The 20,715-nt window shown below is 50.0% G+C and overlaps 1 protein-coding gene across 1 annotated transcript; it reads left to right on the forward strand.

The window, feature by feature from the left end:
• The first annotated feature begins 14,840 nt into the window (after positions 1-14,840).
• Positions 14,841-19,048, forward strand: DUSP1 (dual specificity phosphatase 1). Its single transcript, XM_086931581.1, has 4 exons — positions 14,841-15,588; positions 16,316-16,467; positions 17,168-17,387; positions 17,784-19,048. The coding sequence occupies exons 1-4, from the start codon at positions 15,219-15,221 to the stop codon at positions 18,146-18,148; spliced, it is 1,107 nt and encodes a 368-aa protein (XP_086787707.1). The 5' UTR covers positions 14,841-15,218; the 3' UTR covers positions 18,149-19,048.
• Positions 19,049-20,715: the final 1,667 nt, after the last annotated feature.

The following is a 20,715-nucleotide window of genomic DNA, read 5'->3' on the forward strand; positions in this document are numbered from 1 at the left end:
AGCACAAGCAACAAGGGGGGGCAGGACAGCAAGCACAAGCAACGAGGGGGGCAGGACAGCAAGCACAAGCACCGAGGGGGGGAAGGACAGCGAGCACAAGCAATGGGGGCAGGCGAGCAAGCACAAGCAACGAGGGGGGGAGGACAGCATGCACCAGCAACGAGGGGGGGAAGGACAGCAAGAGGGGCAGGACAGCGAGCACAAGCAACAGGGGGAAGGGGAGCAAGCACAAGCAACAAGGGGGAGGACAGCAAGCACTAGCAACGAGGGGGGCAGGACAGCAAGCACGAGCAACGGGGGCAGGGGAGCAAGCACAAGCAACGGGAGGACAGCAAGGGGGCAGGACAGCGAGCACAGGCAACGGAGGGGCAGGGGAGCAAGCATAAGCAACGAGGGGGGGAGGACAGCAAGCACGAGCAATGAGGGGGGCAGGACAGCAAGGGGGCAGGACAGTGAGCACAAGCAACAGGAGCAGGGGAGCAAGCACAAGCAAAGAGGGGGGAGGACAGCAAGCACGAGCAACGAGGGGGGCAGGACAGCGAGCACAAGCAACGGGAGCAGGGGGAAGCACAAGCAACGAGGGGGGACAGCAAGCATGACAGGACAGTGAGCACAAGCAACGGCAGGACAGCAAGGGGGGCAGGACAGGGAGCACAAGCAACAGGGGCAGGGGAGCAAGCACAAGCAATGAGCAGGGAGAACAGCAAGCACGACAGGACAGCAAGCACAAGCAACGGGGAGGACAGCAAGCACGAGCAACGAGGGGGCAGGACAGCAAGGGGGCAGGACAGCGAGCACAAGCAACGGGGGAAGGGGAGCAAGCACAAGCAACGTGGGGGGAGGACAGCAAGCACGAGCAACGGGGGGCAGGACAGCAAGGGGGGCAGGACAGCGAGCACAAGCAACGGGGGGCAGGGGAGCAGGCACAAGCAACGAGGTGGGAGGACAGCAAGCACAAGCAACGAGGGGGGGCAGGACAGCAAGCACAAGCACCGAGGGGGGGAAGGACAGCGAGCACGAGCAATGAGGGGGGCAGGACAGCAAGAGGGGCAGGACAGTGAGCACAAGTAACAGGGGAGGCAGGGGAGCAAGCATGAGCAACGAGGGGGGCAGGACAGCAAGAATGAGCAACGGGGGGCAGGACAGCAAGCACGAGCAACGAGGGGGCAGAACAGCAAGGGGGGCAGGACATCGAGCACAAGCAACAGGGGCAGGAGAGCAAGCACAAGCAACGAGGGGGGAGGACAGCAAGCACGAACAACGAGGGGGGCAGGACAGCAAGCACGAGCAATGGAGGGGCAGGGGAGCAAGCACAAGCAACGGCAGGACAGCAAGGTGGGGCAGGACAGCAAGCACAAGCAATGGGGGGCAGGGGAGCAAGCACAAGCAACAAGGGGGGCAGGACAGCAAGGGGGGACAGGACAGCGAGCACAAGCAACGGGGCAGGGGAGCAAGCACAAGCAACGAGGGGGGAGGACAGCAAGCACGAGCAACGAGGGGGGGCAGCACAGCGAGCACAAGCAACGGGGGCAGGGGAGCAAGCACAAGCAACAAGGGGGGCAAGACAGAAAAAACGAGCAACGATGGGGGAAGGACAGCAAGGGGGGGCAGGACAGCAAGCACAAGCAATGGGAGGGCAGGGGAGCAAGCACGAGCAACGAGGGGGGGCAGGACAGCAAGCACGAGCAACGGGGGGCAGGACAGCAAGCACGAGCATCGAGGGGACAGGATAGCAAGGGGGGCAGGACAGCGAGCACAAGCAACGGGGGCATGGGAGCAAGCACAAGCAACGAGGGAGGGGAGGACAGCAAGCACGAGCAATGAGGGGGAGAAGGACAGCGTGCACGAGCAACGGGGGGCAGGGGAGCAAGCACAAGCAACGGCAGGACAGCAAGGGGGGCAGGAGAGCGAGCACAAGCAACAGGGGGGCAGGGGAGCAAGCACAAGCAACGAGGGGGGAGGACAGCAAGTACAAGCAACGAGGAGGGGCAGGACAGCAATGGGGGGCAGGACAGCGAGCACAAGCAACAGGAGGCATGGGAGCAAGCACAAGCAACGAGGGGGAGGACAGCAAGCACGAGCAACGAGAGGGGGCAGGACAGCAAACACGAGCTGTCACTCACTCAATAAACAACTACTTTATTTCAGCTCAAATGAGCCATAGGAGCACACAATAGCACATCACATTAAAAAGAAAAACAATATAGAAATTTAAATAAATACATTGCAAAAAAAACGTACAGTTCTCAAGAATATAGGTAAAAAAACAATTGGCTACAAACATTCAAGAATGAATGTTTGTAAATCAATAAGATTATAAAAACCATTCATAAAAACATAACTAAGATCATAAACTTTGCACTTAATAAAAAGAAACACACAGGGATAACCTCTCATCCTACTGGTGTCACAAATGGACTAGCCTCTAACAATAGCCTGAAATAAGCTCTCGGAGGGCCCTCTATGCTATCCGGGCAGCTAGAATTATAATCGGAATTTGGGCTTCCCTCAGATCGCTAGATTTTACAAGTGTGTTAAAGTGCGCAGTGCAGAAAAAGGTAGAAAGGTCTAACCAATATGGTTTTAATACCAAACAGGTCACAGCTCTAAAAGATACTTGCCCTAACAGCCTTTTGTCTGATATGCCACATTGAGCGTTAAATGTTGGAGACTGAGTATATCTATCTCTGGCTCTAGTGTCTGACTTACAGATCCTTAAAGCTGAATGTTGGTTTGCTTGATGGAGGATCTGACAAAGAGGAACGATCCAACGTTTACGCCGATTTACAAAAGCAGTACAAAAAAAAAAACATGTTCTTCAGTTTCGATGCTCGGGCATCCCATAGGACATAAGTAGGTGTTGGGCGTGGCAAAGTTTTTATTCCATGTCCAGTAAAGGTGGCCTGTGGGAGTGTTCCAAGCCTGGACTTTATGAACAGAGATCTCACCAAAGGGGCACTCACATAGTTCATCAAATCTTCAAAGCGGGAATCACACTTGGTAGATGAATATATAACCGGCAAACTACACGGAGGAACGACCGAAATACTATTGCACAAAACATTGTTCCAGTAATACGATTTAACAATTTCCTGGGCGTTCTTGGCAGGGCCAGACTGGGAGCCCAAAGCAGCCCTGGCTATTTTCTCGAACCGGCCCCTGGGGAAGGACTGCTTGGCTCCAGGAGGCTGGAAACGCGTGCTTGCTGAGTTTGTTACTGGGCCAATTTTGTAGCACTGCTGCAAAACTGGCCCCCAGTAACAAAATCGGCCTCCATAGCTGCAAAACCAGCCCCCACCCTTCCCGCCTCCTACTGCCAGTCCGGCCCTGGTTCTTGGTCATGGAAGAAGGGTTCTGCCAGTATTCAGAAAGGCTTACCTTGAACAGCCAGGCGTTTATGTGGGATACCCAGGGGATCGTAAGTGCCAGGCGACTGTCAACAATCTCCCCGGAAATAGTCTATGTCAGTTCCTTTGTCAACCAGAGTCTGGTCCAGAATTAAATAGGATTCACAGGTTTCAGACAGGCTATGTCAGAGAAAGTGACAGTGTGCTTTTTTGGAAATCTCAAAAGGGGTTTACTAAAAGTAATTTTGCTGCATCTAACAAATCGAGTTTGCAACATCCCCACAGGTCCGCCCCGTATAACGCTACCCCACAAGCCTGGGCCTTATAAATTTCTACAGATGGGGAAATCGGATGTGAAGCTCCTTAAACAAATCTTAGTATTAGCCCAGCTCTATGCTAAAGAATGAATGCACTCTGTCCGATCTGGGCTGGCCATTTGTGAGAATCACTCAGTCTAATGCCCAGATAATTAAATGATCCCTGCCAAATGAATTGAACCTCCCCAAAATCAAGACAAGGTTGTAGAAACGAGGAGAGTATTGTCTGCAAAAAGCAGACACAGCACTTTGGTCCCAGTCATTTTAGGGGATCATGTTGGCAATTTACTAGGTAAGGAATACACCCATCAATGAAAAGTAAAAATAAGGTGGGAGCCAATACACACCCCTGCTGCCGGACACCACGCTTCACTTCACTTTGATAACTTTATTTCGGTCAAAGACCATAAAAGTGCAATAAAATATGTACAAGCACAATAATAAAACATAGATACTTCAGAATTAAAAAGTTATTAAACAGTGGTTATCAAAGGAGTAATAAAGCATTAAAAACAGTAGTCCGTTATTACTTGTGGATAAATGCAGTTCTTCTCCTCCACATGCCGAATAGAAACTGGGAGACGGCAAAAACAATGAGAGGTGCAGTGTCATAAGTTAGGACTCTACAAGCATGTACACAGTGTCTAAAACCCAAGTTTTTGCATAATGGGATAATCCAGCACATCCGAATTTCACTGTATGCTGGGCAAAAAAAGAGGATATGTATAATGTCTTCCCTGGTGTGATTGCAGGCAGGGCAGTTAGCCTCATCGTTTTTGCCCATCTGAATGTGAATGCCCCAACCGGTAAGGAGCCGTGCCTCAATTGAATATATAGTTTTCTTGCCAGTGGAGGCTGCACCAGGTCCAAGAACGCCTCCATCCTGTATTCAACTTTTGTTATGAGGAACTCAGTGGACAATCTGCCCAGGGAAGTAGAACAATGTAGCAGTTTGAGGTTATGCGATTTTACAGCTGCCACCAGTACAGTCCTTTGCATCCTCATACAGCTATCCTCCGGTGTATCCCAAAGTTGGGGAAGACCAATTTGGTAAAAGAGAGTCTTAACGTGTACCAACCAAGGTATATTCTTGTTCTTTAGCTGCCCCCAAATAGTATTAAATTCTGCTCTGAACGGTTCAAGCTCCGGCACAGACCAGAGCCTTCTCCAGTAGAGCAGAGGTCGAGCTGCCACCAGATCAGTAATAGGTTCCAGACCCAGGTCCAAGCGTAATGGTAGCAGGGGCGTGCTTTGTGGAAGACCAAACAGATGACGCATGAAAGAATGCTCGACTTTCATTAGATTACATGCTTTAGTGTGTTCCCAGAGTTCAGCAGCATATAAGGCTGCGGACCTGACCTGTGTTTTGTATATCTCTAGGGCAGGGGTAGCCGGTTTAAAGGTTTAGGCACTATGGAATCTGCCTACCCCACCCATAATCTGTACAAGTCTCAAGGAGGATTTAGAGACTTGTTGGTCCCATGTAAAGTGTTCAGTCAAAGTCACCCCAGATATATAAAGGTCTTAACTCTCTCTAGTGGGGTTCCATTCAATGTGGGGTTTGGGCGGGTGTGCCTCGGGGGTTGAAGATCATAAACTTGGTTTTCTCCAAGTTGATCTCCAGACCCCGCGAGGCACAGAAGGAGACAAACCCGTCCAGAACCCGCTGGTTGCCCGATGATGTCCACGACAACAACAAGGTGTCGTCCGCGAACATCAGAGCGGGCACCCTACCAGTAGCCAGGCGTGGAGCATCGTTATCCCTGACACAATTAAGTCTATCTATCAGGCCATTGACATACAAGCTAAAGAGAGTAGGGGCCAGTACGCAACCCTGGCGTACTCCCCGAGTAACAGGGAAACGATCGGATAATTCCCTGTTTTTCCGACACCTCACCTGGGCGTAGTTCCCAGTGTGAATCCGGGTTATGGCATCTAGTAAGTAAGGAGGGAGACCAAGTTCCTCCAACACCGTCCAGAGCCTCTCCCTAGGGACCAGATCGAATGCGGCCCGCAGGTCCACAAAAATAAGGTAGAGGCTGCCACCCTCTACTCTTGCAGTTTTCCAGTATAGGACCTGGAGTCGAAAGATCTGGTCCAGAGTCGAGACCCCTGATCTAAAACCGGCTTGGAGGTTGGTCAAAGTTTTGTTTTCCTCCATCCAGCCCAATAATCTCTCCAGCAGGATTCGGCCCATCAGCTTCTGGGTAGTGTTGAGTAGACTAATTGGTCTATAATTTGATGGAGCGAGCGGACAGCCCTTTTTAAAAATTGGAACAATCTCGGCTCCCAGCCAGGTCTCAGGTACTGGGGAGCCCTGCAAGACAGCATTGAACAGAACCATCAAATATGGGGCCCAGATCTTTGGCTGAGAGCGAAAGAGATCTCCAGGGAGCTTATCCTAACCCGGGCCTTATTCGGGAGCAGTTTCTCAATTGCCAGTTCAACTTCCCTGAGTGTAATATTGTCTGAACTATAAGTGGGAGTCCCAGTAGGGGCATCCCTTCTCACTATTGCGAGACAGGATCCAGGTCCAGGGCCCAAGACCTCCAGCAGTCTACACTCATGCGGGGGGTCTGGGGCCATGGGAAGCTCGGGAGCTTGGCTGGAGCTAAAGTTTCGACAGGGGGAAATCCCAGCACCCGGGGCCCTCAGCAGTCGACACTCGTGCGGAAGGTCCCGGGCCGTGCTAGTGCAGGAACCCAAAGTCCCGGAGCCCAAGGCCCCCGGCAGTCGGCTCTCATGCAGAGGGTCTGGGGCAACCGGAATCTCTGAAGCCTGATTGGAGCTAAGATTTTGGCAGGGAGAAGACCCAGTGCCCGGGGCCCCCCGCAATCGACACTCATGCGGGAGGTCCCGGGTCGTGCGGGCACGTGGAACCAAATTCCTGGTCCCCGGGGCCCCCGGGAGTCGGCTCTCGTGCCGGAGGTCTCGTGGCGCACAGGCCCGAGGCTCCAGAACCAGTTCTGCCAGCTCTTCCTGGGGCTGACACCCAATTTCCTCCAACTCAGGGCTTGTGTAGAGTGACTTAAAGTGTGCCTCCCACACTATAGGGGCAATATTCGATACCCCAGTGTCTCTCTCACCTGTCACTGAAGAAGTAACAATTAGCCAAAAGGTCTTAGAATCTTTTAGGAGTAGTGACTGTCTCAACTCTTCCCACCTAGATTCCTCCCACTCACTCTTTGCTCTAATGAGCACCTTCTTGTACAGCAGTCTAGTTGTTCTAATTTTAAGGATATCCTTAGATTTAATTGCCTTGAGTAGGTCTTTCTTTGAGTTTTTACATTCATGGTTGTGCCAGGGATGTGTTTTATTCCGGCGCAACTTAGTCCCACTAACCGGATAGAATACATCCCCTAGACTCTCAACTAACTTTCTGTGGGTCTCTATAGTCTGCCCATGGGAGGTGGAATTTCTCATATCGCTTATCAATGGAACAGCTATCTGATAGATTTTTGCGAGACAAGTAGGAGAGTCTAGGCAAGAAGGCCATTTGACTCTTCTCCTGTTGTTAGATATAATGTGTGGTGGGACTATCGGAGTGGAATTAGAGTCAGGGTTGGTTAGTCCAAATGCACCGGGTTTAAGCGTTAGGACCAGAGCATTGTGATCACTATCGTGCCTAGCGACAACCCCGAAATCTTTAAACTTGCCCCAATTTTTGGCTTCCAACATGAGGTAGTCAATGGAGGAAGTTCGATTTGTCCTATTGTATGTGGGCACGCCGGAACTTTCGTTATTGCCCCTTCCATTGCATGCCCGCAGAGACATTGCAAGGGTCAAGGCCTTGATTTGTAGTACTAACGGGGTCCAGGCCTTAACCGGGGCAATTCTTGGGGCTGGAATCTGCCAAAGCAAATCGACCTCGTCCTCCTCACACAGCTCGGATCCACCCAATGGTTCGAACTGACAGTTCAGATCGCCACCAAGAATGATCGGGGTTGCGGGGTCAAGTAACTGAAGGAAATGGTTGAACGCTTGAATAGTACTCGATTCTTTCCCGTTCACGGTAGGCCTAGAGTAGATATTAATAAGAGCCAATGTAGATCTACTAACAGATGTTAGCAAAACACATTGGATGTCTGGCGAGTTTGTGTCCACCTGTACAGCCTGCATGCCCAAGTGTAAGCCTACCCATATGGCAAGGCCACCCGAAGGGCGGCCTTTCCCACCTGAGACTGCAGGGATGTCAAAGGTAGCAAAACCGGGACTGTCACTCGCCTTGAGGGACCAGGTTTCTTGCATCAAGCAAATGTCATGGGTGGACATAAAGGTGGACCAGTCTGGTACGAGTAGCTTGCTCTTAAGGCCTGCGACATTCCACGAGAGTATTTTAATGCTACCTTCCATAGCCTTAACTTTATCCTTCTCACCCCCTTGTTCTCTTGGTAATACCTGGTCCAGGCGCTGTTCAACCCTTGTCTCCTCCCTCTTTGAGGCATGAGGGCAGAGGATCTCATGACTAGCAGAGGATAGTGACTTTTCCTGTATTGTAACACCTACCTCTGGGTTTCCCTCATTATGTTCTCGTGGGGGCGTACATGACTGAGTGAGTCAGTCCACCTCCTCGAGGACGCTAAACCTATTCCAATGGGGTTGTATCGGGTAGAACGGGGTGAGTGGAAGAAAACCCTCCCCAAATGGCTGCCAATGGCTGAATCCCGTTCGGGTGGGAGAGAGGATTTCTGGTATACTGCGGTCTCCTATTGTGAGACGATTTGTGGATTGGGGTAGGATATAAATAGGACAAGTGCAAAGGGAATATTTGGGACTCTCTGTCGGAGGCGGTTCTACAGATGTGATCGACAGCAGAGGAGTCCCTAAAGTTAATTGTTACAACATCCCCTGCCACTGTTTTGTGGCCCCTTCCAATCCAGTCTACTCTTCTCACTGCCAATATGTGACCTGAAATGTTAGGAGGTAAGGGTCTATTTAGGCTCAGCCACTGTATACACTTATTATGTAGGTCTACCTCCTGTTCTCTCTTCCCCTCACTAAGGGGTGGGACACCCACTAGGGCCACTACATATGGTTGTGCTTCTGGAGGCAGATTTATTGTCGGTAATCGTTTAAAGGTTGCCTTAGGTGGGGGAGGTCTTGATGAAGGTACTACTTTTTTTGGTGCCGTGTTTTTACCCTCCTTGGGAAGTTGACTAGATTTTACAGTTTGACCCACAGGGGGAGATATGGTGGGACCTAGTGGTTTGACTACAGGTGTAGGAGGGGGTACGAGGTTTAAGGATTTAGCGGCAGTAGTTGCTGGTCCTGGTTTTCTATTTGGTACTACTGGATCAGTAGATTTAGCTACCTCAGGACAGGGTACCTTTGTAGTCACCGACTGGAGCAGGGGGTGACGAGTTACCTTGGGAGTTATGTGGCTTAGTAGTCCCCATAGTCTTATTGTTTAACATGGAAGATAATCTATCAAGTTTTGAAACCAGAGGTTTAATGTGGGAAGCAATTATTTGCTCTAAACTGTTCTGGAGATCCGTCACCATATTGGTGACCCAGCAGGGTATCCCTGTAGTTGGATGCCGGGGATGGTCAAATGGGGTTACCAAGTTATGATTGGGCTGTTTCTTTGTACCTAGATTTTTTGGAAGACTATCCTTTTTTGTCTTAGAGCCCACCCTACCAGGTTTTGATTTTGCCACAGGGGGAGGGGAAGTCAAGGTACAGGGTTGATCATCATTGTTAATAGAGGACTCAACTAAAGCCAAAGATGAATCATCAACTACTGAGGTCTCAGCCGGGATCTGTGCACAGGGCAGCTCGGCAAAGGTGGATGTTAAATAAGAGTCCAGGATCGTAGGATCAATGGTAATTGCCGAGCAATCTTCGCCATGGTCTTTAGAGCTTATTGTGGGTGGGAAGGATAATCTTCTTTCAGTATTTTCGATAGCATTGGCAACCACCCATATGGTCTGTTGTAGCATTTTATCAATCGCCGTCAGTGTTGGGAGGGGTTGCGGCATTGTGGCCTGAAGTCTAGTATTTGGACGTGAAGCAGATGGTTTGGTTTTCTTGCCCTGGATACTCAAATTTGGTGTAGGTTGCCTCATTAATTAACAGCAAGATATGGGGGAAAGTATAAAAGACACGATTAGTCGTCGCACTCCTAAGGGGGGCAACTAGCACAATGGCCCGCAGATGAAAGGAAAAGCGGATAGCAGTACCTTGCGGAAGAGTGCCGGATGCTTTCAGTATAGTAAGCCACTGAAAGGGGGGGTGGCCTGTCCCATCCCTAGTCGTCCCCGGACGGCCACAGACGGCCCGCCCTCTGCATTGGCTCAGCCCGGCGTCGCCCGCGCGCGTCCCGCACTCCTAAGGGGGGCAACTAGCACAATGGCCCGCAGATGAAAGGAAAAGCGGATAGCAGTACCTTGCGGAAGAGTGCCGGATGCTTTCAGTATAGTAAGCCACTGAAAGGGGGGGTGGCCCGTCCCATCCCTAGTCGTCCCCGGACGGCCACAGACGGCCCGCCCTCTGCATTGGCTCAGCCCGGCGTCGCCCGCGCGCGTCCCGCGACGCGGAGGAAGCGTCCTGTTAATGTAGCGCCTCCGGGCGCGCAGCGTCAGGCAGCAGGAAGTGGCCGCAAGGCTCCCTGGGAGCTGTAGTCTCCAGCTGTGGGCCGCGAGATGGAGCTATGCGGCGCGGCAAGACCACAGCGTTTGACCCCCACAGGTGAGCGAGCGAGTGTCCAGCAAGTATGGTAGCCCCCCGCTCCACCGAAGGGGCGTCCTGTTAATGTAGCGCCTCCGGGCGCGCAGCGTCAGGCAGCAAGAAGTAGCGGAAATGGTCGCAAGGCTCCCTGGGAGCTGTAGTCTCCAGCCGCGGGCCGCGAGATGGAGCTATGCGGCGCGGCGAGACCACAGCGTTTGACCCCCACAGGTGAGCGAGCGAGTGTCCAGCAAGTATGGTAGCCCCCCACTCCACTGAGGGAGAGTCCTGTTAATGTAGCGCCTCCGGGCGCGCAGCGTCAGGCAGCAGGAAGTGTCGGAAGTGGTCGCAAGGCTCCCTGGGAGCTGTAGTCTCCAGCCGCGGGCCGCGAGATGGAGCTATGCGGCGTGGCGAGACCACAGCGTTTGACCCCCACAGGTGAGCGAGCGAGTGTCCAGCAAGGATGGTAGCCCCCCGCTCCACCGAGGGAGCGTCCTGTTAATGTAGCACCTCGGGGCGCGCAGCGTCAGGCAGCAGGAAGTGGCAGAAGTGGTTGCAAGGCTCCCTGGGAGCTGTAGTCTCCAGCTGCGGGCCGCGAGATGGAGCTATGCGGCGCAGCGAGACCACAGCGTTTGACCCCCACAGGTGAGTGAGCGAGTGTCCAGCGAGTATGGTAGCCCCCCGCTCCACCGAGGGAGCGTCCTGTTAATGTAGCGCCTCCGAGCGCGCAGCGTCAGGCAGCAGGAAGTGGCGGAAGTGGTTGCAAGGCTCCCTGGGAGCTGTAGTCTCCAGCCGCGGGCCGCGAGAGCGAGCGAGTGTCCAGCAAGTATGGTAGCCCCCAACGCTGAATAGGAATGTCAGTGGTTGTTTCCCCGCCAGGGCCCCATCTTACCCTAGCAAAATTCCTTGTGTAAAGTTCTTCAATCAAGGACAGTAAGTCACACGGAAACCCAATTTTCCCAAGGACCTCCCGCAGTTTGCTCCTGGGGTCAAGGCCCAATGCATTCACTCACTCAGTCTCTTGAACAGCTTCACTCAAACACTTCCCAGTACACTCAACAGCTCACTCACTTACATAGTGATTCATTCACATGCTCACACACTCATTCGCTCAGCCACACTCACTGACTCCTCTGCACAATTATTCAGCAAATCACTTGCACACTCACTCACATGCTCACACATACAATCTATACACAAGCACATCCTCTCACTCATTCGCGGTCACTCACTCACACTCACACGAAGAAACAGTCTCTCATTGGCTGACTCGGTCAGTCACTTGTCCAGTCACTCAGGCGATGACTTACTCACTAATCTGCACACTCATATACAGTCATATGTGCAGTCACTCGGTTACACTGTGCCATACACAGTACAGCACTGGATAGCGTCGCGCCCTTGACAACACCTTCCGTGTTTGATTCTGTTACATAACCTGGCTCTCCGCGGCCTTTGCACTACACCCGGTGGAACACGCCCTTTGCACCACTCCCTGCTTCACAGGCCTTTCCACCCCACCCTGGATCACATTTCCTACGCATTCAGAAACGTCATGCACTTCACTGACAGAGCGCACTGGGTGATTTTTGGGCCGTGTTCGAATGTGTACATTTATATGTCGGTAGATCATAGAGGTATATAGCGCCGGCCAAGTAAAATGCATCGAAGCGCTGTACAGAGGTGCGGGTAGAGATTATCCCAAGCCAGCTGTGAGAGTAACACGATAAAACATTGTCCTCTGCTTATTATACCCAATGAAAACGTGTGAACTTCTCTGCCAGAAGAACTTACTGAACTACTACAACTTAAGGCGCTACATTCAACCAGAGGCGGACTGGCCGTAGCGGGCACCGGGCGTTAAAGCTATATCTTTTGTGACTGAAAATTATTACAAATACACCATCTGAGTGGCGCTGCCCAACGAAGAGCTGAAAGTACACACTGCCGAGACACGGCACACGGGAATATATAAGGGATTTGAAGAATAGTTTTGTCCTGTTGGTGCTCGGTAAAGAAGTGAACCCTTATTTTATCGGAATGGATGGACCGGGGAAGAGACTGCTTCCCTTTTAAGGTCTCTGAAATGTTTGCTGACCTCACGGTTCTGCATTTGTGGTGTTCTCAGTGAGGTGGGGAGCGCTGTGGAATTACACATTTCCTGTGAGGTCGTATGACTGTGTGTGGGGCCCATGGCCAGTAATCCGTGAAATAAAACGCATTAGCGTGACATGTCATGTGTTGGCCTGGGGTGGAAGTGAGCTTTCGTCCTGTGACAGCTAGCTCCCAGCGGCCAGGATGCGTGCACGTAGCTGATGTCTGCGGCTCGAGAGCGCCGCGAGACAAGCAGCGGTGGGCGCTGGGAAGTGCACTCTCGCGCACAAGGGTCATATACATACACGGAAGCAGACTAGCAGAGACGCGGGCACAATGATATACTTATATAGGGAAGCACGCACACCCACACACACAAACACACTGATGCAGAGAATCATAAACACACAAACCAGCACACTAGCAAACTGATAAAGAGGAGTAAATGCACACACGGGTTAGGTACAGGCGGCATATATACACAGACACACACAATGGTACACGGAAGCAAGCGCACGTACACAGTGATACAGTAAAGCCTACCCGTGTACAATGTACAGAGGAGTGTGATGTATTCTGACTACCCAACTCCCACATATAGAACGTAGAAGCAGGAATATACAATAACAATTCTATTGGAACAGTAAGGTAAGAATACTACAGAGTGCACACACATACATTACATATATATATATTTATATATATATATATATTATATATATATATATATATATATATATATATATATATATATATATATATATATATATATATATATATACTGATAAAAGGAAGGGCAAAAACGCACACAGGTACAGTTAGGGACACACACGGATACAGGGAAGCACAATCAATGACACACAATTTACACTTCCGTATACAAAGAAGCACACAAACGCAGAAACACACAAAGTCATTCAAACTAGATTACGTTGAAGCACACATACGAACGCACATGCAAATGCACATGGCCAGGGCCAGAAGTAAATACTCGTACACGAAAGCACACATGCATAAAACACACACAATACGAAAGCACACAGTACACATATGGAACACACCCAGGAGAAGCACACATTACTGTGATATAAAAAAAAACACGGACCAGTTCATTACAAAAATGAAAAGTACATTGCATTCACCTAGTATCAAAAGGACATATGACTCAAAATTAATGGGTTCTAATGAACTTTTTATTTCTAATTCGTTTACAATAATATTTGTGTTTTTTTTAATTCCTCCATTACACAATTATTGGTACGGAATGTTTTTTTTAAACGTTTCCGTTGCATTAGGAGAATATATTGTGAGTTAATAGGGAAATGTTGATGTTGCAGGGAATTCATGCATTCTCGTAATTTAAAACAGTTCACACAAAAAGTTTAATGAAAAGGCGTTATGAGACTAACAGCATGTCTATCTGTAAAGCACACGTTCAGCCCCGGGGCATCATCTAGGCGGTGATTAGGAGGTGTTTATTGTATCCCAACTCAAGTGCCCTTATTTCATTTTATTGATTTCTTATTGATGAAAGGCTGAGTAAACCCGCTTGGATTTGAACCTACGGCCAGGAGGGCAAAAGCACTGTAGCGTGAAAGCAGTAGTCCACTGAGACAGTACATGCGGCAAAAATAATATATATATATGTTTTTTTTTACAAATAAACATGTGGGGAGCTAGGTGTCACCCACCAATCCCACTCCTTATACCCCTATAATCTTCCATAATATAAACCCCATAATTGAATACACGAGTAGTTTCTAGGTGCTACCTAATAATACATCGCATGTCTATCAGAAGTTTAAATGTCCCAACCTTATTCACATCTGGGTCAAGAATTCACAACCATAAACTAGCTCTCACCCCTCCCCCCCGAAATCAATTGCAAACTGTTACGAGCTTGTTTCAACACCGATCTGACTGATAGGTTAAAGAATGTGTACATTCCTGGAAGAACATTCATATTCATTTTCCTTGTTTTGCTCTTTTTTCTTTGTTTTTGTGTTTTCATTCCCCTAATCCCCCTCACATTCCAAAGTTATGTTAAAATCTGAGTGTACCGCTCTGCGGGTGCATTTTTTTCTGCCGTTGTGTCTGTCCTTGGGACAGTGTGTGCCTTTAAGACGGGAGAGCTGTCCCAGTGGGGGAGCAGCAGCTTGGGGGTTACAGCAGTTTATTTCCTGCTCAGTGTGCGCGCCGCTCCCCTCCCCCTCCTTGTTGTTTGCACTGGGTTGACTCGCTGCTAAGGGGGGATGACGTGCATACTCTTGGCAGAGGCCCAGGGAGGAGTGTCCTGTTTCTCGCCGCAGAGCACACTGACGTCAGGCAGAACCCCACGTGGTCCAGCCTCATTCACAAAAAAACAACAACTCCGCCCACCGCTCGATTCATATAAAAAGGAGAGCGGCGCAGCAAAAAGCCAAGCCAGAGCCAGCTGTATCATTCTCCAAGGACGTGCTAGAAAGCAACAAAGGAAACCTATTTCCGAAGCTGGCTCTTGGGAACTTTAATTCACCCCGACTACAATTTAAGTGAAACACCTGAAAACAAAGAAGAAAAGGAGAGACAAACACCTGGAAATAACAGCTTGGAATCAACAAAGAAGAAAAAAAAAGAGGGAAAAATCTGAACCACCCAGTGTTTAAAGACCAAAATTGGTGTCGTAGTTGGACTGTTTACACAGTTTGTGGGAAAAAAAGGCAACCTAAGAAGTCTGACGGATTTCGTTTTACAAAACGGAGATTTTGTGAGCAGAGCCGTGTGCGATCATTGCCCACCAAGGCGGTCTGAGCGGAGTATGGTCAACATGCAGGTGTGCGCCATGGACTGCCGTACCCTGGGGGCCCTGCTCGCGGAGCGGGCGGCCTCCTGCCTGGTGCTGGACTGCCGCTCCTTCTTCTCCTTCAACTCGTCCCACATCCCCGGCTCATCCAACGTGCGCTTCAGCAGCATCGTGAGGCGTCGGGCCAAGGGTTGCATGGGCCTGGAGCACATCGTGGTGTCCGAGGAGCAGCGGGCCCGCCTGCGGGCGGGCTCCTACCAGGCCGTGGTGCTGCTGGACGAGCGCAGCGACGACATGCAGGCCCTGAAGAAGGACAGCACCCTGCTGCTGGCGGCCAGCACCCTCTGCAGGGAGTGCGCCGGGAGTTCCCTCTACCACCTCATAGGTAGGTGGCGCTCAGCACCTCACACGAGGAGGGGAGCGGGAGAGAACACTGTGCATTGGGCTGGTGATGGGGTATGCCTGCTGCTTAACTTGTACAGGGGCCGAGGCGTGAGATGGGGTGCCTGCTTAACTTGTACAGGGGTCGAGGCGTGAAATGTGTCTGCAGGTGCGAACTGTGCAGCAGGGACCAAATTCGAGTGAATGCTGCAGTGTCAACGGATGAGTGTTACTTTCACGAGTGAATGTCACTATCGGAATCGTGTGTACGAATGGAATGAATTATGATCTCTAATTAATGTTGCTTTGCCTACTTAGTGTACGAAAGAATGTTGATTTCACGAGAGATTCTAACTTTTTGCTGCTGTGAATGTTACTGTCCATGGGAAAGAGTGTTACGTCCATGCATGATCAACATGAGTGTTCAGAAGAAGCGCATATAAGAAATAAAGTTCACAAGATTGGGTGTTTGTGTACACAGATGGTTGACACGAAATATATGAATGAAAGGTGCCTTTTTTAATACTTTCCTGTGGGAAGTTGTTTTTATTTAATTAAGCGCATGTCTGGTGACCTTTTGTCTGGCTGGTACGAACTGGCAGCCGCCTCAGCCCTCAGCTGTTGTTTTGCGAGTCGGGGGTCTGTTCGCATGTGGTGGGAGGGTCGCACAAAAGGGTTTTTTGAATTTCAGCAGTCTAACGGTCGTCTCTCTTGCTTTTGTTTCCTCCCAGGCGGTTACGAGGCCTTCGCCAGCCAGTACCCCGAGCTCTGTACCAAGCCGTGCCCCCCAGCCGGGCTGAGCCTGCCTCTCTGCGCCCCCAGCAGCCCCCCCAGCAGTGCGGACTCCGGGTGCAGCTCCTGCCCCACCCCCCTCTATGACCAGGTCAGTACATTGAGCAGAGCAAACACCCGCTGACGGGAGATAGGAAGTAAACACTGCACTTCAGCACGTACACAACCACTGGCCTCCTCGATTAGGAACTCCCCGGAAACAAAGTTGTCTATTCTTGGGATTTTTAACCCTAGAACCAACAATACTACATTTTAAACTGCAGTTTATTACAGCAAATTACGGATATCTTATTTTACAGTGGTTTACATTTGGGCACCAAATGATTAATTTAATTTGTCTCATTTAAATAGCTGGCCCTGCAAATATTTTTGTATTATGGAGCCATTCTCATCCTCATTTTGAATATTCTAATTTTTTGAGGATTATCCTTTTGAAATGATCGTAGTGCCCCTGCAATAATTCCTCTTGGCGCAAAGGGGAGGCCTGTGTTTGGAAGCATCACACGTGTTAGAATAACGCCCGCTTGTATAGCTACAGCAAATGACATCGTAGCAGGCCATATAGTTAATTTTTTAAAGATAATTGTGTCGCATAACCGGCTTTATAGTGTAGTTTATGTTACATTTCCAGATGTTATCCTGTAGATCATCTAACATTTTAATATGTCACTATAACTTAGATTTCACGGCTTCGTGACATGTATAGCGCCTTGTGAATATTGTGTATGCTTTAGCTTTTAATCCCATTGCAGTTGTATTCACGAACTGTTCCATTTTTGTGTCTTCTCTAGGGGGGTCCCGTAGAAATCCTGCCCTTCCTGTACCTGGGCAGCGCCTACCACGCATCGCGGAAGGACATGCTGGACGCCCTGGGTATCACTGCTCTCATCAACGTTTCCGCCAACTGCCCCAACCACTTCGAGGAGCACTTCCAGTACAAGAGCATCCCGGTGGAAGACAGCCACAAGGCCGACATCAGCTCCTGGTTCAACGTCGCCATTGACTTCATCGGTACGTTGGAGTTGTAGGCGCTATAGACTAAAGCGCTATCCCCCCTTCCACTACACCTTTACCCAAACGGGTAATAAGATGGGTGCACATTGTTAATAACATAGTGTAATGGCCCCACTTTCTCTGGCCACCTTAGCCAAATCCGGGGGGGGGGGGGGGGGGGGGGTCATAGTCCATTTCTTTTGGCCTTATAAGTCCTCAGATGTTTTTTGCCTTTTCTCGGCCCTCTTATTTCCCCCACCACCAGCCCCTACGCCAAATGTAATGCAGGGAAGGGACAGCTGTGGGTGTTTACTGGGGAACATGGACTCTGATGCTGGCTAAATACATCTTGTGCTAGGCTGTACAGGTGCCATAGATCTGAAATGTAACCCTCTGCGCGCTTTCTTTTTCCAGACTCTGTGAAGAATGCCGGGGGCAGGGTGTTCGTCCACTGCCAGGCCGGGATCTCGCGCTCGGCCACCATCTGCCTGGCCTACCTCATGAGGACCAACCGCGTCAAGCTGGACGAGGCCTTCGAGTTCGTCAAGCAGCGGCGCAGCATCATCTCGCCCAACTTCAGCTTCATGGGCCAGCTGCTGCAGTTCGAGTCCCAGGTTTTGGCGCCATCTTGTTCTGCAGAGGCGGGCAGCCCGGCCATCTCGTCCCTCGACCGCGGCACCACCACAGTCTTCAACTTCCCGGTGTCCATGCCCGTCCACGGGCCTGGCAACGCGCTGTCCTACCTGCAGAGCCCCATCACCATGTCCCCGTCCTGCTGAGGGCCCCGGCGCTCTTTCAGGAACACAGACAATTGGACTCACGTTGTTCAAAATGTGCAATAACTTTCTTGTAAGAGACAGACACGCTCTTGTTGTCTTTAGTGCCTTGAATGGGCAGGTCCTATTGGGCTCGGAGTACACACTCCTTTAATTTCAACGTGCTGGCACTTCCTAGTAAAACGTCAACATCAAATGGGACAATATTACGCCCCTCAGCCGGCCTGCTGTTATTTAGCAGGGCGGTTACCAGCACTTGTCACAAGAGTGCTGGCACCGCGAGACGGCGAGAACCGCTGCTGCTTGTGTTTTTTCATGTTTGGTTTTTCATGCACTGGTTATTTTACTTCCCCATGTTGTGGCACCAAAACAAAATGGCGGCTGCACCAGAGACGTGCAGGCGAAGTCAACAAACACTGACTGACACCAACCACGTGCTGGCCGGCATGTTCGTAAGGGACCAGGACTGCCCTCAACCGAGATCTGTCTCTGTTTCACAACCCCTTGAGTCCTTCTCCAAGCACTTCAGTGACACTGTCGAAAGCTAAGACACTGTCACTTTTTGTCCGTGTCAACCCCCAGTCTGTGTATTTATTTCTATGTGTATGTGGCAGCTGACAACCCCAGCCTGTAAATTCTTTCACTTGTAAGGAATTGAAAATACCTCAGTATGTTTTGGTACTGTATTCCTGTAAATACGTATCGGTCGAGGAACGGTTGTTTCGCCCGAGCACTGACGACAGGGCCCCATGGTTAGGGGCCCTCGTGATTTTGCCAAGTGTTGTATATTTGCTATTATTATTTATTAATCCAGATAATATATTTCCTTTTATGAAGGAAGTTGTCCTTTTTGTTACAAGACCAGAATTTTTATACGGATAAAATAAATTATGATATTTCTAACGAAGCTCAATGTGTTTGTTTGGGGGGAATTCATCGCAGTACGCCATCCATTTGGAAGGGGTCCATGTCTGTTTGTCTGTCCAAAGATCCCACTGTTCATCACTGACTCTTATCTCCTCATTCACATACACGTCGATTCATCCATCCACGAAGCCCACCCACGGCTCCTTGTCTTTGATACTGTGCAGTGCTCAAGGGTGAACATGTGGATACGTTGCAGGACAGAAACAACGGAACGCACTACACAGCACACACTTCAGTTTTCTAAAAAAGAAAAAGCTGTCGGGCTGGAGAAGAGTCAGTCGCATATAAAGCAGCTTGTCTCTGCCCAGGCCAGGCGCACTTGCATGCCATAACTATCTGTGTTTTTACTGCTTGGAAAGAGGGTTCAAATAAGAATTTTTTTCGAGATTCTTTTAAACCAGGTAACATCAGCCTTGTGTATAGTATAGACTTTGGCAGATTGGTCTTGCTACACCATTGAAAAGACCAAGAATGGCGGCACGTGCTCCCCCTAATTTGACCATAAATATCGGAGGACATTTTTTGCATAAGCCCACGTGCTTATAATTCAGCAATATCAATGTGTTCACCAGTACAATTAACAACTTACATAAAGGAGGCTACTCTGAGTGTATGCAAGAATTTTAGTGTTCATAAATCATGTACGCTGGACTTCAGTTACTTAAGGTTTATTTTATTTAATTACACCAAAACTCTTAAATATCCAACATGTGTTTCAAGGTAAACACCTTCTAAAAAGCATCAGGATTATCGTGAAATATAAATTGGAGAATGTGTCTACTCATTTTTCACATCGCACTGTACATATCTCACCCCAGTGTTTGATATCAGTTTTAGTTTTCCTCTCAATAACGACTCGCAACAAATTAACTATTCTACGAGTTTATTGAATAAACTCAAAGTAACCTCCTCTTAGGAACACGTGACTATGCACCACACCAGTGAAGTTTGGTGCCGGGATTAGAGGCGCCGAGATCTCAGCCTTCTTACCCCAGTTTCTAGGAACTTTACTATTAAAGGGTACAGAGTTTTTCAGGAGGGTGAGCAGAAAGCTGATTTAAAGGCACGGTGCTGTCAAGCACCACGAAATACATAATCTGATATCTACGCACCTATAGCACCCCTTCCTTATTCAAGATATTTCGCCCCAAAATGTAGCTGTGTCTAGAAGCTCAGGTTATTTATTATAGCCTCAATGGTTTCAAAGAAGATCCCAGAATAGCGCTCCCTTGTGGCGCTACACCAGCAGCACCGCTTCGAGTCACCAGTGGTCCACCAGCGAGGCTAGTAAAGGGCGACTGTCGCACAGGGCCGCCATACACCGTCCAACCACAGACGCCATATTGCCCGGCGCACTCTCGACCCTTCGTGTCTGTGAATGACAGACCCGGGCCCTGGATCTTGGAGTGCAGGCTCGCCCCTGATGAACGGGTGTCACCAGCCCCCTCGCGCATGCGTGTGATCGATCAGACGCTTCGATGCTCTGTGCACGCTCAAATGCATGCGAATTCGAGCGACCAGGCCCTGTCTGAGGTATCTGCGTGCAGCCACTTCCAATGTGCAGGCTTTGACTCCAGCGGTAGGTGTGACCAGATCTCGAAATCCTCTGTGTGTCTCCAGCCACCTGCAGGGGGCAGGCTCAT

This window comes from Lissotriton vulgaris, chromosome 7 (genome assembly GCF_964263255.1).
Source record: "Lissotriton vulgaris chromosome 7, aLisVul1.2, whole genome shotgun sequence".
Taxonomy (NCBI): domain Eukaryota; kingdom Metazoa; phylum Chordata; class Amphibia; order Caudata; family Salamandridae; genus Lissotriton; species Lissotriton vulgaris.